Raw genomic sequence first — 18,128 nt, 5'->3', positions numbered from 1 at the left:
CGTATGGGCTACCCGTTTAGAGCAAATTCAACGGAAAAAAATTTCATTTCAAGTTAAATTCGTTAAATTTCAGATTATTGGTAAATACGAAACTTAGATGTTTAAGTATTTTTTCTTGTTTTGGAGGTATGATTTTTCTTCGTTTTGTTCTTCGGGTTTGAGAGAATTTCACTTTTTTGAATAAAAAATGAAAAGGGCAAAAATGTCAAATAAGAGGCGACGATAAGTAAAATAGGGTGACTTATAGCAACCCATAAAGATAATTTGGATGGGAGGGTTTCCAAATTGTTGCATTACATAAAGATGTCAGACCTCTCGGCGACCATCCTCTTTCTCTCATTCTCTTTCCACGTGACCGGACTCTGATTCTGAATCGCTCTCTTGCGCGCTGAAATTCACAATCTTCGCTTCTCATTCTCTATTTTCTGTTACTCGTCAGGTAGGGTTTTCATTGATAATGAGACAATCATGATTGGATTCGCCCTTTTCGGTAATTTATTATTCGATGCTTGATTGCCTCATTTACATGTCCAAGATGCGCTCGTGATTGTCATTAGTTGATTCATGTTTTCAGATTGATTGCTCATTGCTATTAGTTTATGCCTTTTCACGATCTTGCATGTAGTTGATTCATAGCATTCTAAATGTTGTTATTCTTCAAGTAGCTTGCAATTTGTAGAGATTCATATAAGGTTTAAGAAGCCATGTGCAAACTGATTTTTTTTTCCTAAAAGAAGAAAAACGTAATGAACTGATATGCCAATTGAATTGAATTCTCTAGATATTAGTTTTTCTATGTGAAGGCTACTTCCGGAAGAGGTCACCTAAAGAAATAAGGGATAAGGTACAAATTTAGCCTGATTAGGAGAGTCTCTTGCCGTGTGACCTGAGGTCACGGGTTCGAGTCTTAGGAGCGGCCTCTTGCCAATTAAATTGGCAAGGGAAGGCTTGCCCCCAATACACCCTTGTGGTGGGACCCCTCCCCGGACCCTCGCTCAGCGGGGACGCGTAATGCGACCGGGCCGCCCTTTTTTTTTTTTAGGAGAGTCTCTTGCCAAATAAATTGGCAGGGGAAGGCTTGCCCCCAGTACACCCTTGTGGTGGGACCCCTCCCCGGACCCTCGCTCAGCGGGGACGCGTAGTGCGACCGGGCCGCCCTTTTTTTAGGTTATTAGGCAGGGAAAGCAGATTTAACCTCCACATACAAAACATGCAATCTAAAGCCTAAAGTTCCTAACCTTTACCAAGGGGTGCAATTCAAGCCTTATAAGGAAATATAAGTTTTTTTCAAGCCAAGCCACCCATTAAGGCTTGAAATTGCATATCTTCTTTTAACGAAAAAAACTCAACTTCTATTAATCAGGCTTAAAATTGCAACGTCGGGTAAACTTTAAGCTTAAGATAACACTGTTTTGTACTTGGAGGCTAAATCGGCTTTCCCCCAATAACCATAGGCCTAAATTTGTAACTTATCCCAGAAATAAATTATTTTGCTTTCATTTCGGGCTTCCCTTATGTTCTCGTGTTATGAATTCAAATTTAGATAATTGTACTCTCTCCTTCATACAAATATAGACACAAATATGATTTCATGCTGAACAAGAAAACCATAGTTATTGAAGGCGCACCAGGCGCAGGCCTTAGCACTATGTCACCCCCATGGTGAGGCGCAATCACCATGGCATGCGCCTGGTGCGCCATTTTGGGCCAAGAGGCAGTTGCCAAAGGCGCACCAAGGCGCGCCTTGGCAGTTAGGGGCAGTTTTCTGGAATTTTTAGCAGTTACTTTACATATTTGGAATGGAACATGTGTTCTATTAAAAAAATATTAAAAAGGAAGAGAGATTATACATTTGAATTAATTAGAAGAGGAAGAGACAGAGTCATTATAAGAGGAAGAAGTTTAGTAGACAAAAACTCAGTAAACGAATTCAAACAACAGAAACAAAGAAGCCAAAGGGAATTCAAATTCAAGAGCTTGATGATGCTTTAGATTAGGAGTGTGATAGTGATGATGAGGAGTGATGAATTTGGAGAGTTTTGATTAGGAGTAGAACTTAGGATTTAGTATTCAACTTTGGCTTTCTAATACGGGGTTTATTTTGCATTTTAAAATTTATTTATGCTTAAGAATATTTTCATGATTTATTATTCGTTGCATTTTTATGTTAGTTTTATAGTTTTATAATTGTTATTTTTGTACGTGCGCGTGCGCCTTGTCTCACTATGGCGTGCCCCATTGCTGTGCGCCATGCCTCAAGGCTCCAGGACCCCTTGTGCCTTAGTGCGCCATGCGCCTTTAATAACTATGAAGAAAACATTAAATATTCGTGTTGATATTTTCTTAATATGCCCTCACTTGATGAATTAATGAAGTGGTTTAATGAATATATCATTTAAATTTATTCTACATTTAGTAATTAGTAATTTCAAACCATGATAAATATGGGTATGGTAGGAAAATTTTCTACGCTATTACTTGGCTTGTCTGATCGAATGCAATAAGCAAATGGACAAAGCCATATTGTGCGCTTTTAAATGGGATTTTTTGTTTTTTCCAAATAAAATAGTAGTTTATGAGTCTGCATCCTTAAGATTTTCCTGTTCTTGTGAAGAACTAGTTTTGAACCACATTTATTATTTCTCCCAGTGGTTATTTTTAGTTCAAAGAGGAGTTTTGTCTAATTTATGGGGCGTGAAAAAGGTGAATTTGTGTTATATTCATTGGATGGACGGAGTAATTTTCAATTTTCAGGACTTGAAAATAAACTATGGGAAACGGCATTCTATAAGAAAATTCATTCTATCAATTAAAATGAAACATCTTTCTTAATAAAAGCCTGAGTGGAGCACTTGGAGGAATAGGCTCTGAAGTTTGTTTATAAGAAAAAGTGCAAAATACTTCATTTGGTACCTTTTCTTTTCAAAATTTCTTGATTGTTTGTTTTCAAAATTTTATGTGAGTAAATGCGCCCTTTGGTTCTTAATAAGAAAGCAATTATTTGATGTTAAAACTATGCAACGTTGTGTGCTTTGGTGTTAATTTGATGTCCCTTTTTCTTTTTATTGCTTGATTGTCATTATGCTTTGTTCCTTAAAGGAGTAAAAACGCCAACAAGAAAATGCAAGATAATGGAAGTTTGTTTAGAATAATGATTTACTTGATGTGGGTTATGATATTGAATGAGATGATAATAGAAAAACAGTCGGGCTCTGCAGGTTACCATTTCATGTTTGCATGTTCATGTTCGTCTCTCATTTTATTCCATAATCCCTAATATATGACCTTTTTTTTTGCAATGAAATTGAGCAATGTCAACAACATTTCAATTCCTTCCGTCAACAATTTCCAAAAATTAAATTTTAGAAGGTTTTGATCCTATGCTTGATTTAAATCCATAATTGCAAGTTTGGTAGAGTTATTTGAATTAGTGACTTGGAATGTTAATGGAATGATAGTAATATCACATACAGAAACGCAAAAGTAGTATTTTATCAGAGTTTTCAGAAAATACAGAGTATCAACGTACGGACAGTTTCCAAATTAAAATAATAAATAATTGTAAATTAATGGCATTGGTATGGAACTCAGCCTAAAGTTCTTACATTTTGGCGTAACAATAAATATTACAATTAGTGACTTTGTCCTAGCTTTCTAGAGGACATGTTTCATTCCCATTCTCAATTGCCTACTAGGGCGATCCTGATTCATGCTTCTTGTAACCAAGTGAGCTCATGTCGGTAGAGAATCATCAATGCAAGATTAGTATGTAACACATGACTATTGACTGCATCCATTTAGGCATTTATATGAACAAATTTAAGACTCATTTTCATTCATTATAGACATCAGTATTTTAACATGTTACCAATTAACTAATATAACAACACTAGCTAGCACTTTTTGGGATAACTGAAATGCAGCCATGTTCTTGTCTTCTTACATCATATTGGATGGGAGAATGTCTTGCTATCTAATTTAACTGAATTCTAGAATTTAACTAAATCTTGAATGGCATAAATTGTCTTGCTGTCTAATTTAACTGAATTTGAGGATAATAAATGCTTAAATTATAACAAATTCCTAAATGCAAAGTTACGTAATCTTTGCTCTTCTACATTCCTTGAATGGTTCTTTGTTGTTATGCACAGATGCTCTGGAAATTCGAATAAGCATATTAGCAATAGGAAATCAATTATTTGAACTCCCAACAAGGGGAGACTATTTTTAAATATGGTTCTTTTTCCCATGTATTATATTGCATAAAGTTTTTAATATCATAAGATACCCAATAAGTAAAGAATGCCCCTTTTTTCCAGTTATATTCTTTCTTTTGCTTAAAAATATGAACTCTAGCCTAAACTTTATTCTTTTACAATAATTTTATTACCTTATTTGGTGAACCAAAATGTATAGTTATATAAACCCTATTTAGTAACATAAATTGGTGCCAATGGTCCGAGTTGTCAGGAGTTGAATCTCTGCATATCAGGTTTGATTCGCCACTCCGTTAAAATTTAGCCCTTATTGGTAGGTAATTGTTAAATTTCACTTTAAATCCTCATCGAGGTCTGTGGTTTGCCCTGACCTTGGGAGTGAGTAGTTTACCCTTACCTAAAGTTTTTTAACATAAAAAAAAAATTATAGTAACATAAATTGGCAAAAAGATGTATATGTTTTATTAGTATTAATAATAAGCATAGATAACATTCTTTTCCTTTATTCTTGTACTTAGAAAAACATTTGTATTAATTTTATCTGATAATTAATTGATAAATAATATCATTTAAATTTCAGAACAATATATCTTTTGTTGTTATTGATGGAAATAAACAAAAATCCTTGTTTAGGTAATGTGGCAGGTTTTAGACATCCTTTAGTTATAATACACATTATAGCCTAGAGTTGTTAATAAATGTTATATTTTAGGATAAGACAGCAAAATTAATCAACATATGTTGGAAAAGGATGAGAAAAGTTAGGATTGTTTTGGCCATAGTTGTTAAAGGTGCGCTTCACTCAAGGCTCAAGGTCTTGAGCCTTGAATGCAGAAAGCGAGGCGCTGTACAAAAGGCTGCCTGAGGGGTTTTCACTAGGGTTTTTTTTTTCCTTTTCCTATTTTCTGTAAAATAAATGTTTGATTAATCTCAACCACTAATCTAATTTAAATAAGATTAATCTTAACCCTTAATCTAAATAAGAATATCAAGAGTCATAACTAAATATAGAAAGAATAGAGAAGGATTAAGAGCAGTCACGTAAAGAAAGAAGAGTCTCCTCCACAAACTGAAGTAAAACAGTGAATGGTTATTAGTTTAGTAGTATTAGTTATAGTTAGGTACTCAGGGTAAGATGTTAAGTATATGTTAACGTCTCTATGTAGTATGAACTTAACTTGGTGTTTCTGACATTTATGATTTAGTATTATGTTTGTATGTGGTTTTGTTTTGTTTGTGTGGTCATAAGTGTGTTTTTTTTGGTTTATGCTTAACTAGTAAAAGAGTATATATATTTATTTATTTTATGCGCTTCGTGTTCACGCTCCTCGCCTTGAGCCTTGAGCCTAGGCTCCAGGACCCCTTAGCGCCTTAGCGCGCCTTGCGACTTTAACAACTATGGTTTTTGTTATTGAATCTCATGGGATCTCTACTTGCTTTGATATTATTATACAGAGTGTTATATGGATGCAATGGAAGGTGAGGCTGGTTCTAGCTCCATGTCAAAAACTAATTACGGCAATATGGAAGATGAGATGGAAATTGAACATACTAGTACGTGTATCTATAATGAAATTGTTGATAATGATGAAGAATTATTTTTTATTCTTGGTGGAAAAGAAAAGGAAGAATATTCAATAGTGTCTGATATGGTTATTGGCGGTGAGGAAGAAGATTTGGAGGTAAAGATGAGTGTTGATAAGGCAACAGATGCGGAAACTGTACTAGCTTCTCCGAAGCAAATAAAGCTGAATTTTTATGAACCAAGTTTGATTCTAGATGGAAAAGAGAAGGACGAATTTGCAGAAGAATCTGATGTTCTTACATTTACTAGGCATACAGCCCATACATCAGAGGAGCAGAATATTGTAGATCTTGTGGATGATGAAGTGGTTCATGAAGAAGATGCAAAAGAAGAGGTGAAGAATGAAGAACAAGTAGAAGTTATTCCAAAGAAGAAAAGAGTAAAGTTGAGGAAAAAGTTGAAAAAAGGCTCAAAGAAAATAGTTTCAGAGGGTATGAATGAAGTAATTGTCAAGGATAAGAATCTCCGAGAATCTTTGAACAAGAACCTTCAAATAATGAATGATTTGGATAACGAAAAGAATGTTAGTGAAAAAGTATTGGAGAAAGAAGATGAAAATAGTGGGATGTGTAGTGAAGAAAAAATTGATGACATTTCCGAGAAGAAAATAGGCAGAAGACTTAGGGGAGGAAAAGGGTTAAAGAAGAAGATGGCTCTGAAGCGTATGGCAGAAGTTATTGTCAAGGATACATGTTATGAGGAGCCAAACGATAAGGAAAATGGTGATGGTGGAGTGGTGCATAAGGAAGCTGCAAAAGAAGGCATGAAGGATGAAAAACAAGTAGAAGAGATTTATGAGAAGAAAAAAGGTTTAAAGAAGAGCATAGTTTTGTGGGATGTAAATGAAGTTATTGTCAAGGACATGAACAACCCAGAATCTTCAAACCAAACTATAGCAAAGAAGGCTAAGGTTATGGGGATGATATTTATGTGCAGTGCTAAGACAAAGAAGGATTGCTATCGATATAAGATTTTGGGGTTGCCTTCAAATAAAAGAGATGAAGTTCTAAAGATTAGCAAAGGAATGAAACTATTTTTGTTTGATGTTGATTTGAAACTGTTGTATGGGATATATAAAGCTGCAGGACCTGGGGGTTATAACATTGAACCAAAGGCATTCAAGTCTGCATTTCCTTCTCAGGTTAGTGAGCATGTGGCACATTTGAGCTTTGTCTTAATTTATGATAGATCAGGTTCTTTATTCATCGTCTTTTCTTAGCAATGTTGTGAAGCTCTTGTCGTTTTCCTTGTTATTATATTTTTTTGGTTTGTCAAGCATTTATGACTTCAATGCTGAAAGGTGTCCAGCCCAATCATAAATAAACAATTGGAATATACATGAATGCTGAGGATTAGGTCTTAGTTTTTCTTCAGTCAAAAATTGTCTCTAAGGATCCAGAGTTTCCCCTTCATTCCATCATGCCAAATGATGATTAAATATCTGATGCTCGATTTTATGGTTTAGTTATTGTAAGCTGATTATGGAATGTGCTTGATTTTATGATTTAGTTATTGTAAGCTGATTATAGTAGCTAATCAAGTTCTAGCTTTTGAGATTTATGTTTATCTAATCATTTTTTACATAAAAGAGTATATCAAATATGTTTTTGTTAATATCTAATATTACCTTTTCTTGTTTAACCTTTAAAAAATGCTTGGGTGTTTCATGAACCTGTTAATATGCTCAATACGAGTCAAGTATCCAACCACTAAAACATTGGGGAGGACATAGAATTTGTCATCTAGTAGATCGCTTAAGGGCCTGAACCTGAATGCTAATTGACTGGTCTTGAACAGGATATTTATTTTTGGCACCCAATCATGGCCTGACTATATGTGCCTGCTTTTTGTTTAGGCCCCAACATGGCTCTCTAGAAATTCACATTTATTTCAATATTTTTTTTGGTGTTATTGCAAGATTTTGTATAAGAAATAAGGCCTTGCCGTAGCATTTGTGGCCAGTGCAAACAACCTTAAGAGAAACTAGGTATGCCCCAGCCAGTAAATAGATCTATCCCTTAGATCCTACTTGAACCAAAAATTGGCTTCTAGTGAAGTGGTAGGATTCCTTTCATCAAATAAAAAAGTGATAGGATTTTGGAACTCATTCCCTCTGATAAAAACATAAATGCGTATTTGGTAATAATTTATGTTTTTGACTTGTGCTCTGTTAGAAAAATTATGCCTGGCCTAAAGGCATAGAAATTCCAAGACAATCTGAGGCCTACTTAAACTCAATCCTCCTAATGCATAGGTCTGGTTTTTACATGAATAGAATATTTAAGCACATGCATCAACTTCTTGTCAAATTGAATAAGGCACATTCAAGGTCATCTATCTTTCCAATGCTTAAAGTGCTCAAATAAAAGGCCTAATTGAAGGCGTTCTTAAAAATCATAAAATGATTCCAGAATATAATATTCAAATATAAACTATAATGGAACTAATAACCATGAACAAAATGTTATCATTTATATAATATCATGCAAAATAAATATAAAAAGTTTAATTGGTCAAATATATAGAAAAAAAGGATCCAGTTATGTCTTTTCGCAGGAGAAAAAAAAACGAAGAATATGTTAACGGTTGAAAAGGTTATATGAAAAATGTTATTTTATGTTTTGAGCAGAGAGGTATTAAGAGGAGTTATGGTGGCGCATAAACATATTTAGATGAAGTAACATTAATCTAACTGAAGCAGTATGGCTTAAGAGTTTAACTAATAAAGGAACATGCGGCTTCCCAAGCTGCAAAATTTGTCTTCAATGTTGAAGAGATAGGAAAGTGAAGGGGTCATGACCTTGGTCTTTTAGTGATTTAAATCCATGTTTTTCCTGTTTTAAACTTTAAACTGATTTGGTAGATAACAATAGCTTTTAAGTGAAATAATCTTTCATGTGAGACGAATAACTGAAAAAATGAGGACTTGTTGGTCTTGCCACCAAACAAGGTATTATAAGCTTAAGCACAAAAAGCCAGCACCTTTGTAAATGGGATACCTTACTTGGAAGTTGGAATAGTAAGAAATGCTCGAGTCTTTCTTGCTATGCTCCGTCAGTTGGTGTATTTTTTTAATATATTGTTTGTTGCAACGGTAAACGTTGTTGTCGTGTGACCAAGAGGTCACGGGTTCGAGTCTTAGGAGCGGCCTCTTGCCAAATAAATTGGCATGGGAAGGCTTGCCCCCAGTACACCCTTGTGGTGGGACCCCTCCCCGGACCCTCGCTCAGCGGGGACGCGTAGTGCGACCGGGCCGCCCTTTTTTTTTTTATTATTGTTTGTTGCATGCCACTTTTATTAATTAACTCTTCCCTATGCTTCTTTATACGAACTGATATTTATATCATATTTCCTAAAGTAGGATATCCATGCCTTTTGTATTCAGGTTGTAATGTGCTTCCATTGGACATTGAAAATTTCAATTGAGCTTTAGGTTGATTACTTGATATAATAAATTTGGAAAGTTGAAGAGCTAGACCTTGGGTAAATATATGCTTCATTATTCATAGTTACTTTAGTATGATTCCGAATATGTCATAATTATTTCTTTATTATTTTGTCATCAATTAATATGATTATTGAATAGCAAGGTAGCTGATATCATAGTAGTAAATAGTTCTCGTCAGTGTGATTTTATACTTTCATTGTAACATGTGATAGGCAATAAGTTCATGAAAACTCTCTTTCTTTTTGTTTTTCCCATTCGACTTCACTCTGTCTGCTTTCTAATTCTGATCTCTTTCCTTGGTTTCTCACCTAAATTCTTCTCCTCAGTCCCACTTGTCATTTGTTTCTCTTCAAATTACTTCACTAATGTAATTTGTAAAGCCTGAATTTTGTTAGCTGCAATCAAAATATATTTGTCTATGAACTCTCTAAGAAAAACTTTAATTGCTCTTTATATCAACATTGCTTTTAATAGCACTTAATCTTATCTCACTAATGGAGGATAGCACGTACAAAAGTGCTTGGTCAGTCAAAGCAGTCTCTAGCTTGCAAGTTGCAACTGAATAGTGAATTCATAATAATATTATATTAGTGTAACCTTGGTATTTAAGAAATACAATAATAGTTGAGTTGATGCTCAACCTGATCCTCAAATGATTTATGAGTTTGTTGATTATTTGTAGCTTCTCAACTCTTGTTCTCTTGGAAAAACATATAATATCGTGAACTGGGTTTTGGTGGCATTGCAGGCTATTAACTACAACTTCTAAAGTTCCCTAAAATGCAATTAGGAGTTGTAGGATTAAATTTTGCAATTATTGTCACATTATCAATTATTGTCACATTCTCAACTCCTAAGGCTTTGTTGTTGTTGTTGTTGTTGTTGTTGTTGTCACATTATCAATATTTCTATTGTCTCTGATGCCATCTTTATGCTGACCCGAGATAAGAAATAATGGTAATATGAGGTTGTTTTGGTAGGTGAGGTTCAATGTTCATCAGGATTGCTTACCCCTGCCAGAGGAGAAGTTTAAGAAGGTCATCAAAGATAATTATTTCCAGAAGAACAAGTTTCATAGTCAATTGACATCAAAACAGGTTTTGACCTTATTTGATTACTGATATGCATAAAAGAGTGCTAATTGAGGATGCTGCTGCATGTTTGCGTGTGACATTCATTGGGCTTCTTGTACTCTGTCTAACAGGTGAAGAATCTGTGCAAGCTTTTCCAAGCTGCTACCAAGCCGGAAAGGTCGTGGAAGAATCCTGAAGCACATACGCAGAAAGCCCCTCCTAGTGAACCACGTAGGTCTCGAAGGGATGTTAGGTCTACTATTTATAAAGATAAAGACAGGAGAAAGCGGCATTCTGGAGCAGAAACCCGTGCCTTAGTTAATCTGAACAGAAGTCAGAAGCGACGTAACCCGGAAACCCATGCGTTTGTTCATCAGGACAGAAGTCGGAAGCAGTACTGTGATGCATATGGAAGGGACCAATATTCTTCTCCTGTACCCCTTCCTCCATCACGTGCACTTTTACCCCCACCTTCAGCCCTTGAACTCTCTCCAGGATCATTTGCTTATGAACAGAGGTTGGAAATGAATGGTTATAGGAGGGATTCACTTGTTGAGCATCAAGACAGACGATTCCATGACTTGGAATTAAGGCAAGGAGTACATCATGATCGAGTTAGGGACTCATTCCAGGAGCATCATGATAGATTGATTCTAGATTCCAGGTTGAGGCATCGAGAGGAGATTGAATACCGTGATCCCTATGTTGTGTACAGAGAGCGCCCGTCATACCATGATAGGTCATATTCTGATGGCCAGCCATCTGACTATGTTGATCGTGCAAGGACATTGCATTATGATGCTGTTTTGCATCCAAGAGTTGATCTATATGATAGTTATACTGGTACTAGGTCTTGGTACTGAGATGCAGGTAAATGAGAAGATTTCTAAAACAACGGAAAAGAAGTGTTATCTTCGCATAAGGCGGCAGCAATCACTCTGGGGAAACGGTTTGTTCCTGGTCGAACACTTCCAGTATCTCTTTAACCGTGTGCTGTCTGAACTTGTTTATTTATAGCATAATTTTCAAAGACGAATGTTGATGAAATGTTCTGATTTCTATGCTCAAATGGTTAACAGATTGATTACTTGGGTAATTGTAGTTGTGGCTTAAAGTTCTGGTGCCCGATCAATTAATTGATTTTACTTATATATATTTATACTTTAACACCAATGATCTCCTATACCGGTATGCCTTTCCCTTTTCATTATAGGGTGTAGTATTTTCTAGGAAGACAGTAGAAATTCTAAAAAATAGATGAGATGAAATAAATAGAGTTCAGATTGCACTCGAAATTTAAAAATGAAGGGTCGAAATGGGCCCAAAAGTTGATTGCATGATCAATTAAGTTCACATTGATAGGTATTATAAAGTAGAATGTATTCGAGTTAAATTGAACATTGGTAATTTCAGGTTTTGATGTGAAGTTTGATTTGATTTGGGTTAAATTTGATTCTGTCTGTTAACTTCAAAGGTAAATTTAACCAGGAAATATAGCAATGTTGAATTTGTTATATTTTTGTTCACACGGATTGAGCATGATGAAATATTATTGATAACACTGGAGAAACTTCTTGATCGGATCCCGTCCTTGTGAGGCGCCGCTGGGATCGGCCGGGGACACTCCGATGCCAAAGTCAGTAGAATATATGGAGAGTAAATCGTATTGACAAAGCTTAGAGAATGTAAAAGTAAGTGTACCTTGATAGCCTAGAAAGGTAGGCTATATATAGTTGAGGAGTTCGTAACCCCTAGGTAACTAGAAAGCCTCCATTAATGCTCATTTAATGGCGGTTACAAGTTACTCTTAATTTGGCGGTTTGAGACTATTAATGATTCATTTAATAATCATTTATGGTCGAGACGGCGGCCAGCCGTTATCTAGGTAAATGGAGAGATTCGCCTAAGAGATCCGCCAGCGGATCTCTTAGAGCTGATCTAGGGTGATCCGCCAGACGGCTTCCTTTACTACGTGGCATATCTTAAGGTAATTATCTCTTTTGGTCCTCATGATAATATCCTAATGTTATCAGAAGCCCTCCCAAAATGCCTTTAAAGTCCTTTAGGGCTTTTGGACTTCTGCGCGCCGTCTTATGCTTCCGCATTTAATGTGCACTCTGTTCAACGTCCTTTGATGGCCGACACGTGTAATAGCACACTGCCCTAGAAACGTTCAAAAACCATCTTCATCTTTTGGAGTTTCTCTTTCTTTCTCATTTTCCATCTCCTCCCATTTTCGAAGCCTTTCCTCAGAAACTTCAAAGATCCTACTCAGGCTTCTGCATTTCCATGTAAGTGCTTTTTATTTTACTCTGAATGTTTAGAAGTTCATCTTCATCCTCTGGGTCAACTTCCGAACTCTTTAATTCGACGTCTTCCCCTAAGATTGAAGTAGATTTTAGTTCGACCACATCCTCGTCGGAAACTCCCAATCTTCTGTTGGCGAGATTAATTCTGGTCCAACTGAGTTCAATAACTCGGCGCGTAACCCTTACCAGACTCGTTCCATCGGAAACCCTTCTTTTTTTTCCGGTTTTACTCCGGCTGGTGCCCGTAACCGGTTTCTGGGTTTAATGGCTTCTTCTTCTGTTCCTGTTAGAAAAAAGAATCCTCGAGCGGAGTCTACTTCGTCTCGTATGAGTGCCGCGGATTTGGCGAGTCTATCGGATCGCTTTCCGTGGATCAAAAATTATGAAACCCAACTCCCAGCTTCTCATCAACGCCCCTCCAATCCGCCGAAGGGCTTTTTTATTGTATTTTGTAGTCATATTGAGAGAGGGTTTTGCCTTCCTCTTCCCCAGATGTTGGCGGATATCCTCTCGTATTTTGACATCGCCGTCAGCCAGCTACACCCCAACGGCTGGCTTGACATAGCGTTAGATTGTTATCTTGCGTCAAATTTAGGCGTAGCGTATAATGGCCGAATCTTTAGAGCCTTTCACAAACCCTCCAAGAGGAAGTCGGAGTCTTATCTTACATTCGCCAAATTTGGTGTCTATTCGCCCTTTTACGACAAAATGTCCAACGTTCATAGCTGGGATGAGAGTTTATTCTACGTGAAGATAAAGGAGGATGAACCGTTAGGTTTTCCTTCCGTCTGGAACTCTCGTCCGCTACATATGGCGGGTGACATGCGAATCTTAACACACAGTGATGAAGAGGTGGCGGATCTCATGAAGCAGATTAAGGCGGATGCATGGACGTATGCGGATGCCTTAGCCTTCATGATGAGTGACATTCCTCTGATCCGCCGAGTGGAGGATCAATTCATTTATTCAAAAATTACTCAGTTTGATCAAGGTACCTTGCATATTTCAGGAGCTTTAATTATTCTGATATCTTCTTTGGCAGGGGTGTGTCTAAGGCAAATCGTGCTCTTGCAGAGACGCGCAGGATGTTTCAAGAAGAGGAAGCCCGCAAGAAGAGTCAGGCGGCTAACCCTCAACCTGATACGGGCAAACGCCCTATGGAGATGGCTGTCGATCCGCCGCTGAAGAAGAGGCGGCCCCATACTATTGGGAGTACCAAGATAATGGCGGACGCGATTAAATCCGCCAAACCTACTGAGAAAGTGGTTCAGGTAATTCGTCTCTTGATTTTATTTCCTGCTTATCTGATTTTAAAACGGCGTATGGTTTTTCCTGTTTGCGCAGATGGCGAAGCCTGATATCGGTGGATATTGGTCCGCCAAGTTTGGGGTTCAAGGTACTTTTGAGAATGAATCTCTCTTGAATGACCTGGACGAAGCTTTAGGATAGGTGGGAGAAGTACAAAAGGATTACGACCAAATCCCCGGATCGATCCATGTCCATAAGGGAAAGTCGGAGCTTCTTTCGGTGAGTATTAAAAGAATATGATGATTTGTTTTCGTTCTTGGACTAAATCCTTTTGTTTTCCTCAGCTGTATGCCCGCTTGCGCACTTTGGAGAATGGGGTCCTTCAGAATGTGGCGGATAGGGCGACTATTGAAAAATTAGAGAAAGAGATATCGAATGCCAATTCCACTATTGCCACCGCCAACGCGAACCTAGCTTCCGCCACAGTTGCTTTAGTTCTCCGAGACGGGGAGATACAAAACCTGAAGGCAAAGATAGCTTCTGATGCTAAAAGCCATGAAGATGCTCTTGGGGAAGCAGAATACACGGCAGGCGAACAGGCATTCTTTTATGGAGAGATGCTTATGGCGTACTTCTCTTTAGCCCATCCTGAAATTGATTTCACAGATCCTGAGTTCGCCGTCCCCAAACCGGAAGATGTGGCAAGGTTCAAGAAGATGCCCAATGCCAAGGAGTACCTTCGTAACTATGTGCGAAAATGGATGAAGGGAACCTTGCCGGATGTCAAACCTTCTACCACAGTTGTGGTGGATGACCTCCAGGAGATGTCGTCCAAAGCTGATTCTGAACAAAAAGGGGATAAGGAAGTATCTCTTGAAGGCGGATCCCTGACTGTGGAGAAGAAGGACCCTCAAGCGAGCGTCGGGGGCGAAGGAAGCACAAAAGAAGATGCTCCTATTATCATTTAGTTAGCAATTTTTGTAAAAACTTTTCAAGTATAATTCCAAACATTGCTATGTATAAACATTATTTTACTTTTACACTTGCGCAGGACAGTGTTTTAAATGTGAGTATGTTTAGGATTTTTGTTTGAAGTAGGTGGCCAGCCATACTTCATTGTGTGAACCTTTGTGAAGGTTTGAAGCTGTTCTATTCCTTCTTTAGAGGAAGTAAAGCTGCCCAGGGGTTCAATTTGCTACCTATTTTTGAGGTGAAATGACCCGCCCGTAGGACTTGTGAATCCCTTTTTGAAAAGGATAAGAGAGTGTAAAGACCTTACGTCCAAGGATCGTTTTAACTCTTATTGGAGATTGGGATCCGCCCGGATATGGATCCGCCCATAAGATTGATCCTCTTATGTGCTTTAAGATAGCGATATATTGCGAATGTGGAGAGCGTTGGGTGCCTCCCCTTCTTTTTAAGACTGGAATATTGATATTGCAACAATAAACTATAAAAAGAACATGAATAATAAAACCAACGATATTTATTAATGGGATGAACACCTTATTACAGCGGACAGGTCTTTATAGATGAGCCTCATCAAAACCTTTAACAAGAAAAACCCCATGGGAAAAAGCTTGTTAAAGGAAAAAGAGTACTCAAGACCATACTTTATTTTCTAACAAAGTATTTGCGGAGATTTTGGAGGTTCCACGTGCGTGGCAGCGTGTTGCCCTCCGTATCTTGTATTTTGAATGTGGCTGGTCCCACCTTCTCCACTATCTGGTATGGACCTATCCAATTGATCCCCAACTTGCCTTTGCCTTCTCGAGATTGGACTTTATCAGCTTTGCGAAGCACAAGATCTCCCATCTTTAGATCCACAATCTTGGCATTTTTATCATGATAGGATGCAATCCGCTGTTTATATGCCGCCATGCGTACATAGGATTGATCCCTGCGATCCTCGACCTGATCCAGACATTCCCTCAGTCGTTTATCGTTGTCTTCTTCACAATAAAAGGCCACTCGATCACTGGGGACTCGTATTTCCACGGGGATTACAGCTTCCACTCCATGAGAAAGGGCGAACGGCGTTTCTCCCGTAGCGGTTCTTGGGGTTGTGCGATAAGCCCATAAAACACTTGTAAGTTGATCCGCCCATCTTTTGTCATGTTCTCCCAACCTCTTTTTTATCCCCTTTACAATCGTCCGATTGGTTACTTCGGTCATTCCATTGGACTGAGGATAATAAACGGAGGCGAATCTGTTCATGATGCCCAATCCCTCACAAAAAGCCTTGAATTTGCCACAGTTAAACTGTGTCCCGTTGTCAGTGATGATGGTGTGTGGAATGCCATATCTTCCCACGATGTTGTTTTTGACAAACTCTACTATCTGCTCTGCTGTAATGGAGGAAACAGCCTCGGCTTCTACCCATTTGGTGAAATGGTCCACCGCTACTATTACATACTTCTTTTGCCGGCGAGTTGGAGGAAATGGTCCAACGATGTCTATTCCCCAAAGGGCGAACGGACGGCCTTCAATGATTGGCCTTTGAATGTGCTTGGTAGTGTGTGACTCATTTGCGTGAATTTGGCAACTGTGACAAGATTCTACCAAACTCTGGGCATCTAACTCGGCTGTGGGCCAGTAGAAACCTGCTATCCTTGATTTCTTCAAGATCGCGGCGGATGCCTCATGTGACCCGCAAGACCCCTCATGTAGCTCTTTGAGGATCTGTTGCCCTTCTTCTGGTAGAATGCATTTCATCCAAGGATGACTAAAAGACCTTCTATAAAGATCATTATTGATCAAGGAGAAGTAAGCCGATCTCCTGACAATTTTCCTCGCTTCTTCCTTGTCTTCAGGTAATGTTCAATTCAGTAGGTACTGGCGAATGACTGTCCTCCAATCATCCTCCATTGTTGTGAGTACGGACACTTCTTCAGCAGCAAATGCTGGAGCCATTTTTACTTCGAAGGGACAATCTGGATCCGCCCAGCTTACTTCACTAGAAGCCATTTTGGCCAATTGATCAGCCTCTGTATTGGATTCCCTTGGTATGTGAACCAATTCCCACTTAGTTTCTTTAGCTTCAAGGTTATCCAGAATCTTTTTGACTTCTGCTACATACTTGGCCAGAACCTCGTCCTTCACCTCGTAATTCTTGATTACTTGGTTGACCATTAGTTTAGAATCGCTGTAGATCACGATCTGCTCCAGGGTGATTTCTTGAAGTAGACGTAAGCCCAATATCAGAGCTTCGTACTCAGCATCATTATTAGTAGCATGGAAATTTAACTTTGCTGCGTATCGCAGTCTTATGTAGTGGGGACCTTTGATCACAACTCCCACACCAGCTCCATCTGCAGAGGAAGCTCCATCTGTATACATTGACCATTCTTCTAACGAAGGCTTGGGATGAGATATCCCCTCGTCAGTGAATTCATTCACGAAGTCTGCCAGGACCTGACTTTTTAAAGATGACCTGCTCTCGTATCTTACATCAAATTCACCCAAGCGAATCGCCCATTCCATCAACCTTCCCGAAGTGTCCGGCTTCTGCAATACCTTTCTCATCGGTATATGGGTTCGAACTATCACAGTATGCGCCTGAAAGTATGGCCTAAGGCGGATTGCCGTGGTCACGACAGCCAGTGCCATTTTGTCCAACTTCGAATATATGGTTTCAGCATCTTTCAAAACTTTGCTCACGTAATAAATGGGGAATTGTTGGCCATCTTCTTCTCGCACCATGACTGTGCATACGACTTTATCCGTAACTGACACATACATGTATAGATCCTCCCCCTTCATAGGTCGACTCATCATGGGTGGCTCTGTAAGGAACCGCTTGATTCCTTCGAATGCATTTTGGCAATCTTCATTCCACTCAAACGCCTTTTGTCCCTTGATAACTTCGAAAAAAGGCTGACATCTACGAGCTGAGCAAGAGATAAACCTGCCCAAGGCTATGATACGCCCATTGAGGCGTTGTACTTCTCTGATATTCCGAGGAGGTTGCATTTCTAGGACTGCTTTGACTTTGTCAGGATTTGGGCTAATTCCTCTTTCACTAATCATGAATCCTAGAAATTTGCCATATGTTGCCCCGAAAGTACATTTCTCTGGATTTAGCTTGATGTTGTGATGGCGAAGTATGTCCAGTACCTCCTTTACATCCTCTGCATGCTTTTCCGCAGTTGCGCTTTTAATGATCATATCATCTACATAGACAGAATAATTATCATTCTTACTGTTCGAGAATATCTTGTTCATCATCCTCTGATAGGTAGCACCTGC

At 38.3% G+C, this 18,128-nt stretch overlaps 1 protein-coding gene across 1 annotated transcript; it reads left to right on the top strand.

Moving 5' to 3' along the window:
* The first annotated feature begins 282 nt into the window (after nucleotides 1-282).
* LOC136232281 (uncharacterized) lies at nucleotides 283-11,492 on the top strand. The gene is made up of 4 exons (XM_066021341.1): nucleotides 283-439; nucleotides 5,673-6,943; nucleotides 10,231-10,347; nucleotides 10,455-11,492. Exons 2-4 carry the CDS (start codon nucleotides 5,681-5,683, stop codon nucleotides 11,184-11,186), a joined length of 2,112 nt encoding a protein of 703 aa, XP_065877413.1. The 5' UTR covers nucleotides 283-439; nucleotides 5,673-5,680; the 3' UTR covers nucleotides 11,187-11,492.
* Nucleotides 11,493-18,128: the final 6,636 nt, after the last annotated feature.

The sequence above is a fragment of the Euphorbia lathyris genome, chromosome 6 (assembly GCF_963576675.1).
Source record: "Euphorbia lathyris chromosome 6, ddEupLath1.1, whole genome shotgun sequence".
Lineage (NCBI taxonomy): Eukaryota > Viridiplantae > Streptophyta > Magnoliopsida > Malpighiales > Euphorbiaceae > Euphorbia > Euphorbia lathyris.
Note: the sequence above shows the minus strand (reverse complement) of the source record. Positions and strands in the feature narration are given on the sequence as shown.

Bases quoted from the DNA above. Each gene is read 5' to 3' on its own strand.
- LOC136232281 (XM_066021341.1), top strand. From the start codon at position 5,681: ATGGATGCAATGGAAGGTGAGGCTGGTTCTAGCTCCATGTCAAAAACT. The intron at 6,944-10,230 runs GTTAGTGAGCAT...TTGTTTTGGTAG, and splicing joins AGTCTGCATTTCCTTCTCAG to GTGAGGTTCAATGTTCATCA. The intron at 10,348-10,454 runs GTTTTGACCTTA...TCTGTCTAACAG, and splicing joins GTCAATTGACATCAAAACAG to GTGAAGAATCTGTGCAAGCT.